Source organism: Cyphomyrmex costatus, unplaced genomic scaffold (genome assembly GCF_001594065.2).
Source record: "Cyphomyrmex costatus isolate MS0001 unplaced genomic scaffold, Ccosl1.0 scaffold154, whole genome shotgun sequence".
NCBI classification, from domain to species: domain Eukaryota; kingdom Metazoa; phylum Arthropoda; class Insecta; order Hymenoptera; family Formicidae; genus Cyphomyrmex; species Cyphomyrmex costatus.
Genome location: NW_017275544.1, coordinates 638,592 through 647,520, shown reverse-complemented (window position 1 = coordinate 647,520; position 8,929 = coordinate 638,592). Strand labels below are relative to the sequence as shown.

The following is an 8,929-nucleotide window of genomic DNA, read 5'->3' as shown; positions in this document are numbered from 1 at the left end:
TCTTGGAACATACACAACAAATTTTCCTTTCTCTTCTTCACTTAAATAGTCTCATCTCCGTGTAAGAGTTGATCCTGACCAGTAATAATAAATGAAATCAACGAAAATATCTAAAATGTTTTAAGTGAATACAAATATTTGTCAAAAATAATTATAAAAAGCGCACGGAAAAAATTTGCTATGAACGCTAATTCTATGCCATAACGATAAATTTATTTGTACATTTGGAGATTGCATTATTTATAGATGTAACAAATGTTTATTCTTTTTTCTACTTACTACAAAAATTACTTGCAACAAGTGCAAAATGTTTGCCAATTATACAAATTTGTTTGCTAGAAATAGCAAACAAAATTGCTAATTAAATTTTGTAAATCCCTTTTGCGTTTATAGTAATTGTTTCTGTGCAATATCTCAAAAACTTTCACAAATTTTAGGTCCACACTCAAACTTTTCTGATATAATTTGAATAAGTGTGTCAGTAATGATAAAAACAAGAATTAAAAATTTTAAGGTTATAAATTCCAAAATATAACTAAATGATCGAACTGTTTATAATCATTTTATGGTCAAAGATGACAAACTAAAATTATCGTATTATTTCTTGATATATACTATTGATATACTAAAGGATTTATATATTATATTTTATACGCAGAACAGTAAGGAATTTATATATTCTGCAAATTGGCTTGTGTGTATTAGCTCATTCTTTCTTTTATGTTAATTGAAGACTTCATCATTCTTCATTTTTTCTACATTTTTAGTTTTGTACAGTGGATGTCCCAGTCAAATAATGGATACGACGTATGAAAATGAAAATAAAAAAAAAAAAACAAAACGATACGAAAATCTACAAGTCATGATATCGCATAAAATAACTAAATACTTCCAATATATTCATTTTTCGATGACACGATGACATTCGGATGACGTATAATACAACATTAGGAAAGACGTATCTCGATAATGTTCGATGCAAATACAACCATACATACGGAACCACAATTCGTTCTACACAAAACGTCAATTAAACTCCATTATACATATGCATGTTCGATTATTTGTTTCTCCCTCCTCACGGTGCTAAAACGAAATATTACATGTCGTTATACAGTGGTTCATAAGAAATCTAGCGCGCGAGTTTTCTTTTTTTTTTTCTTCACGTCTCTAAACGACAAGACAGGCACTTTATAGTGTCACAAAATGCTCCTACGTCTGAACCTTGTTTTACAGTTTCATTGATCTTTCGTTCTCTCTCTTTTTTACAAGACACGTTAAAGACAATTATGTTGGACTTACAGCGAAGAACACACATGATGTGGACAAGCGTCCTCAGAGACATGTTTTTATCGACTAAGTAGTAAACCATGGTAGTAAGTTCAATGTCTTAACGTGTCTTTCTTGCTCTCGTTTCTTCTCTTTAATGATACAAATGAGAGAAAGTACTCATTTCTTCGTCGTAAAGCTCTAAATTAGCGGCCTCAAACTATAGAGATATGCATTTCTTACGCGATTAGCTAGAGCACGTGTGAACTAATTTTTTTACATTGAGCGCCAACATAAAAAAAATTGCGATATTTGTAAACAAGGAATTTGCTAAAACAGTTTCTCTCTTTATAATACAAGAAAACTGAATCAACAACGAATCAGATATTCAGCGATCAGAATGTGATTCTCCTAAGAACGTTTAAACAAATTAGGCTACCGCTTACACATCTTTCGTCGCACTAATTAGATAAAACACACTGAAAACATATTGCTCTGCTTCATCGTAACTTCCATCGAAAAATACAAGTCCGACACGAAGACCAATCTCCTTTTTCTCTTTCTCTCTCTCTCTCTATGATCTCTCGTTAAACAATATTAGAATAGGTCCTATGTATACTTGTTCACATTTTGTGGTATTATCTAATAAGGTTCTCGCTATAAATAATATGCGTTTTTTTTTTGCTAACTCCAATCCTTTGAATTTTCTCTTCCTCTTTTTAGAGTTAGTATAATACTAGTTTATATTTTTAGAAAATAACTGACAATTGCTTGTATTTCCTCGATGATAATCCATCCGAATTGCGGCAAAAGTACGTCACAGGCAACAGTAGATACGGTAAAGCACATACGCGTTCCATTTTGTCTCTATCTTTTTCTATTTCCTTCAAAAACTAAGTTAAGACTTTGTGAGACCATTGCGCTCAATTGTAATCATGGACTTTATCGAGGAAAACAAGGCCTCTCTGCCGTCAGATCGCTCATAGCTCTTTCTGATTTAACTTTGTGTTTGTGCTCGCAACGTGCGAGAATCGAGCATTTCTTTTTTTAAAAACTCTTTGCAACTGTTTTTCCGATACTCCGTCACGGTATCGAATAAGTTCTATCTATCTATCTATATGACCTATATGCGTACGTAATGGATATATGCATGCATATGTGTATACATGTACACATATGACATGTCACATAATATAATATTCACATACGATATACACATATGGATGCATACATATACATATACATATATATATATATATATATGTATATCCATTTATATATATATATATAAATACGTTTATATTCATTATTTATTATATATTATTGAATTATTGTGCCGTTTCCGTTTTGGGAGGGTGATTCATTATTTCCTTCTTTCTTCTGCATAATCGTACTCTTGGAGTCACGTCTTATAAATCTACAATCTAAACGCCATTGTCCCTTAATGACCTTTGGCAGCTTCCTTCGCCGCCATTATTAAAGGTGTTAACGAAGCCAGTGGCCTCGCTAATTTTAGAAAAGGGTGCTGCAATGCAATTTAAACACATATTTTGGTTAAATTAATTTGAATGATAGAAATATGTGTATATGTACCGAGAACACATTTTCGCGTTCATGTATTAATATTAGCGATAAAAAATTGTTCTTCTTACCTTTAATAATTCGGAAGCCGCGGACCGTTTTTCTACCTCGACTTCTAAACACTGGTCCAGGAAGTCTTGGAATATACCCGACAACTTATCCTTTTCCTTGATTTCCGGTTTACCATTTGTCGCGATCAAATACAACGCTCTCAATGGATTTTCGTTCAAATATGGCGGCTCTCCTTCAATCATTTCGATTGCCATTATTCCCAACGACCATATATCAACCTATGACAAAGAGATGTACGTTATTATGATTAATCATATAATACATGAACGTACATAATCATATAATACATGCTATAATTATTAATTGTCAATATTAAAATATAATTGTCAATATTTCCATTATTTAAAAAATGATATTTTGAGTGAGTGAGTGAGTGAGTGAGTGAGTGAGAGAGAGAGAGAGAGAAAGAGAGAGAGAGAGATCATGTAGTTTCTTCTCTAGGGCAAAAATGTAAAAAATAAAAATTTTTATGTATGATGAACAAATACATATATACTTATAAAAAATTTTCATTTTTCACGTTTCCGCTCTAGGGAAAAGTTACATCCTGGTAATAAATACCTTGTTTTTATAATAACAATCGATATATAAACTAAATGATATCTACCTTAGGTCCATATTGCTTTCGCGTTACAACTTCTGGCGCCATCCAATACGGTGTGCCGACCATCGTCGTTCTTTTGCTCTGCTCCGGCGAGATTTGCGCGCAAAAGCCAAAGTCCGTTAACTTTACCCCACCATCAAGACCCAACAGAATATTATCGGACTTGATGTCCCTATGTATAACCTGATTACAATGAAGGAATTCGAGCGCCTGTAGTACTTCTCTGCACACCGCGGCAATTTGGCCTTCATCCATACAAGTCTCAGTCACAACATCTGTTAAACTGCCACCTGGCAAATATTCCATGACTACCCACAGTTCTTCCCCGACTAAATAACTATCCAAGTAATTTACAACATTCGGATGCTTGTTCTCCCGCATTACTAAAATCTCGTTTATTATAAGCTCTTTCTTTGGCTGTTGCGATAGATTCATTTGTTTTATTGCAACTTCCATGCCGGTGGACGTTTCTATTGCTGTGTACACTGTCCCCGAGGCACTGCAAGACGATCGTTAATTAGTACTGCTCAGTACAGGTTTAGATCCGATACGAAAAATCATTTATCGGTCATTGCTCGCTTACCCTTGTCCTATTTTTTCCATTTTCGTATATTTTCTATTAGGATCTCCTACGCTCACGATTGTTCTAAGTTTCTCTAATATCTCATCATCCGACATCTTCTTCTTTCTAGCTTTATCACCTTGCGCCGGTCGTGTCTGATCAGTCGTTGTTGATGTCGGCGTTGCTTGATTCTTATTTCTATCTAATTGCGACTGGTGTTGTTGTTGTTGCTGCATGCCATTTCGTTGTGGCGAGCCCAGCGTGGTCGTCAGGGGTGGCGGTGGTTCCTCTTCTATAGGTTTTGTGTACTATACGATAGAAAGAAAATGTTTCAGATAGTAAAAAGTCACGAATAACGGACTAATCATCTCTTAATCATGTTCAAGCGCGCGAAGAAAAAAACTCACAATTGATTTCGTGCGTTCCGGTCGAGCAGAGATCGGTGGAGGCGGCGGCTCGTCCTCTTGCTCTGAGCTAGTCGCACACGCATCCGTCGGAGTGCTACTCGGGCTACTGCTGCTCACCCTATAACGTTGCCGTTTCTCAGAAAATATTTAGGCGACCATGAGACAAGTGCAACGCGTAAAAGTGTAAAAGACTCACCTGCTTAACGAATGCTGAGAGTGGGAACTACCGGATGCCTGTGACATTGCCTGCCCGCGAATATTTCCCACTCCCGTACCGATACTCATTCCCATACTTCGCGGACTACTCGCCCTTTCGATTGGAGCTGAAAAATTATTATCGTTCATTACAACGATTATCGTAATTTTATTAAAATCGAATTATTTTATATACAAATGAATTAATATCAATACTTACCAACCACTCCAACCATTTTAGTTGTGGTCATATATTTAGAGCCTTTTGCTTCCTTACTGCTACTATCGTACCAATTTAGAACATCCAATACAGCTTGCGGGTTCTTCTTCTGTTCCTGCTTGCTGATATTGCTGGACATAAGTAATCTTGCCCACGCCTCCGGCATACCCTAAGAAACAAACATGTACGGTTAAATAATGATTATCATGTTTACTATGAAACAGACAGATGGTAAGTAATTCGATGAACTTGGCAAGATAACACTAGTTTATTAAAATACATCTAACGTACTAATTCTAGATTTGATTTTTGATCATGCAACTATTACGTGTAGAAAAATAAAGGTTGAGAAACGTTTCTATGTCATGTTATTTGTAGATATTAACAATAAGAAATTTCAATCATGATATAAATAAATTCATATTTGAATTTTTTGACTAACTCTTTGAATGTGTAAATGTGTACGTGAAAGACTAAAGAGAGAAATTTTAAAGAGATTTAATCAAGTCACTATATAATTTTCTAAGATTACTATTTGAATACATGCACAGTGTTTAAACTTTAAGTTAAAATAATTTATAAACAAAATTTCTCTAAAATTTATATAATTCTCATCCACTGTCGAAAATTATTCTGTAAGAAAGAAATGAATATTGTTGTATGCAACGTCGACTAAAGCTTATATCAATCTACAAAAGCAACTATAAATTGATAAAACTCGATATACTCATAAATAAAAAAATTAACATCTAAATCTGATAAAAACCGCAACGAAAAGAAAGTGTCAAACCACGTGGTGTAAATGTATGTACAACATAAAGTACAGGCAAACTTAATTCATATTAATTTACTTACTTTCAGTGGCAGCTTGGAAAGAAATACGTGTTTTGTTAGTTTAGTCATGTGGAAATAATAAGATATAAGAAGCATTGGACAAATTACCAAAGTATTGTACTCGAAATGTTCAATGTGAACCAGTGTCTTATATTTCATTTTGATCAGGCATGGAAGATCTATGTAACATATATATATATGTATATACACATATATGTGTATATATATATATATATATATTCATATGAGAGAATGCAGAATAATTATAATATATAATACAGAAAGGTGTCAAGAATAATCTATCATAATACAAAACTTGTATAGAACAATAATATATATAAAACTTGATATTATGAAAACTTTTTCATCATTTTCCATTGTCTCTCCTATAGATGATCCGCACCATGATACATCAGCGAAGCGTTAAGCGAGTGCACTTGATAATAAGTGTTTAGAGGTGACTGTGCAAATCGTAAGTCATAGAAACCTACCGTGAATTCACCGGTCACAGCATCAAACCCGACATGAACGGTGTGCTCGAAGTTCGTGGGATAACTAATGTTAGGTTTGTCCTTATTCTCTTTCACCTTCATCTTGCTCTTCAGAGTCTTCTTCTTGCGCTCGTCAGAATCCGGCTCCTTAGGCAGTGGACGCATGTCCACTGGTAGATTAGGCGCTGATTCCCCCCTAAAAGTGCAAATGGTATTAATAGATCAATCAGAATCATTAATAATAACATAACATGATTATATATACACAATTATACTGTTATTTTATTAAATCTTTGCATATATCAATATTACATATGATTATAGAGGACTTTTCAATTAAATATAATTGTGTTAAAAATAAGAGTTTATATCTCTTATAACACAAAATATTTTGTTTTAGTGTAACTTATAATTATCTTATATATCACAAACTTCTGTGGTGGAACTTATAAAGAAATAGAATTTCTCTTGTTACTGTAACTTGTAATTGTCTTACATCACAACTTCTATAAAACTCATAAAAAATAGAATTCTCTTGTTACATTAACTAAGTAATTAGTTTATATCATAAACTTTTCCATGGTAAAACTTGAAAAGAAATAAAATTTCTCTTGTTATTGTTACTTGTAACTGGCTTACATCACAAAATTCTATGGTAAAATTTATAAAGAAATTGATACAAATAAGTATTAAGAACTAAGGATACTTTCGCTGTCATAAGCATCATGGAATGCACATAAATTTGATATGTAGATATATTTAGATGTTCTGTATGTGTGACAGCATGCAGTTTCTCAAATCTGTTGGGAACAACGTCGGGATTACGTCTAGACATCTTTAATGATGGTCTCCCACAACAGAAAGCCACATGAGGTATTTTTAGCAGCCCATAGCTTAATGCTTCTCTATTTTTGGAGAATACAGACTTTTGTTACAGAAAACACAAAAGTTATGGCAGCTTACATTATTACTGACAATTATGGATTACATATCAAGAAAAAAAATCTACATAAATTATTGGACTTTATAAAACACTGCAATAATTTTGACATATCAACAATGCTGTGAATTAACTGCTATCTCAATAACTTTTCTTTGAACATAAAGCATGAACATAAATATATAAATAAATATATAAATAAATCAGTGATATATAAATCTTGCAGAAATGAGGTTGACATTTTACAGCATCCGATTCTTTCTTGACAGATCAATCAGCAATGCCAGATCACACTGGATAGATAATAACACATACCTGTTTGATGTCAATCGAACAGGGGGTGCAGGGGGTTTATCCTCCTCATCTGACATGTTGTATCCGCTTCTGGTCCTTTGTTGCCAGTCTATCCTCCGTTGCTGCGTCTCTATGCCTTTAACTGAACCCGCGTTTTGTCAACGCGTGCACGTCTATATAAATATACTGATATATATATATAATCGCGCCTCGTTCTCTTGCGACTTTCACTTTCGACACTGAGCTACCTCCTCGTAGAAGAGGCTCCTCCCCGGACCAGTCGTCGACAATGACGACGTTGTAACCCAGTCCTGGTAACGATCGCGAGATCCGATTCCTCCGAAAGGAACACTCTGGCAGGTAGAGAGTCGCAGGTGGAAGTCCTCTCACCGCGCCGCGAGAACAGCCTTCATCACAGAACACCGGGTACCGGCTGCGGAACCCGCACGGGACGGGTCATGGCGATCAAGGGGGTCGGAACAAGGGATCGGAGCGACTCAGTGACTTCCTCGTGGGTATCGCTCTCCTCAATCGTCGCCGAGAGACGCCACTGGCCTTAGGCTAACTAACTGGTTTGCCCCGCCGTTCTCCCTCGCGCTCGATCGGGGTGGCTGTTGTTGCCGCTGTTGCCTGGCTATCCTTTGGCTATCCTGTAGCTATCCGTCAGTGGTAGCGTCCGACAACGACACGGGTCAATGTCGCGGCGAGCATACACGGAGCGCACTCGAGGACGACGGAAGAGAGCGGAGAGAAAGAGAGAGAGAGAAAGAGAGTGAGAGCGTTTCTAAAGCGTGATTCACGCACGGGTGCAGGCACCCCGCCGCATCCGCAGATCTTACACCTCGCTCTCCCTCTCCCTCACTCACTTTCTCCTTCTTTCTCTCTTGCTTTTCTCCAATTACCTATCTTGCTTTCTCGCTCGCTCACTCGCTCTCGCGCGTGCGCCTTTTCTTTTCTCTCTCGCTTTCCTTTTCTTTCTTTCTCTCTTTCGGCTCTACGGTCTACACTCCCTCGCGACGACGTCGACGACCATCGACGACGACGACGACGATGACTCCTATCACGTCGCGTTCACTCCTGCTCAATCGTGAGAGAAAAAGCGCGATAACAGGAATGCAGGAGCGGAACATACATGATGATTACTAATGGCGGATCTAGAATATTTAGATAAGACTTGACTGGAATATGTTGATTATATCTCTTTAAGATTCTAAATAAAAAAGATACTTTCAACTTTTAATTTTTTTTAAAGTTCTTATTTTTTATAGGACATAGCGAGACTCTGTGCTTTATTTACTTTACATAAATATATATTATGTATCTGCATCTGATACCCCGAATGGCGCTGCAATTCGTACGGCAGTGATCCCCTCGACCCTTTCTCTTTTTTTACAAGTCGCACCTTCTCTCTCTTTTTGACTCCAGTACTCCAATCCATTCGTACAAATCTTTTCCCTTAT

General features: G+C 36.0%; 1 protein-coding gene across 3 annotated transcripts; it reads right to left on the bottom strand.

Annotated features, from left to right (window-relative positions):
- Positions 1–2,608: 2,608 nt before the first annotated feature.
- Pak (serine/threonine-protein kinase PAK 3-like protein) lies at positions 2,609–7,906 on the bottom strand. 3 transcript variants are annotated; one of them, XM_018552099.1, is made up of 11 exons: positions 7,718–7,906; positions 7,491–7,611; positions 6,236–6,431; positions 5,766–5,777; positions 4,911–5,079; positions 4,692–4,818; positions 4,496–4,613; positions 4,110–4,396; positions 3,530–4,025; positions 2,922–3,140; positions 2,711–2,794 (listed from the first exon to the last, which is right to left on the bottom strand). In XM_018552099.1, the coding sequence occupies exons 2-11, from the start codon at positions 7,544–7,546 to the stop codon at positions 2,711–2,713; spliced, it is 1,764 nt and encodes a 587-aa protein (XP_018407601.1). In that variant the 5' UTR covers positions 7,547–7,611; positions 7,718–7,906. The 3 variants fall into 3 exon arrangements, with proteins under 3 accessions (XP_018407602.1, XP_018407601.1, XP_018407603.1); XM_018552100.1 differs by having other exon boundaries at positions 2,609–2,794; positions 4,496–4,604; positions 7,491–7,906; XM_018552101.1 differs by lacking the exon at positions 5,766–5,777 and having other exon boundaries at positions 7,491–7,906.
- Positions 7,907–8,929: the final 1,023 nt, after the last annotated feature.

Bases quoted from the DNA above. Each gene is read 5' to 3' on its own strand.
- Pak (XM_018552099.1), bottom strand. From the start codon at position 7,546: ATGTCAGATGAGGAGGATAAACCCCCTGCACCCCCTGTTCGATTGACA. The intron at 6,432-7,490 runs GTATGTGTTATT...TTGCACTTTTAG, and splicing joins GTTCGATTGACATCAAACAG to GGGGGAATCAGCGCCTAATC. The intron at 4,614-4,691 runs GTGAGTCTTTTA...GCAACGTTATAG, and splicing joins TCTCAGCATTCGTTAAGCAG to GGTGAGCAGCAGTAGCCCGA.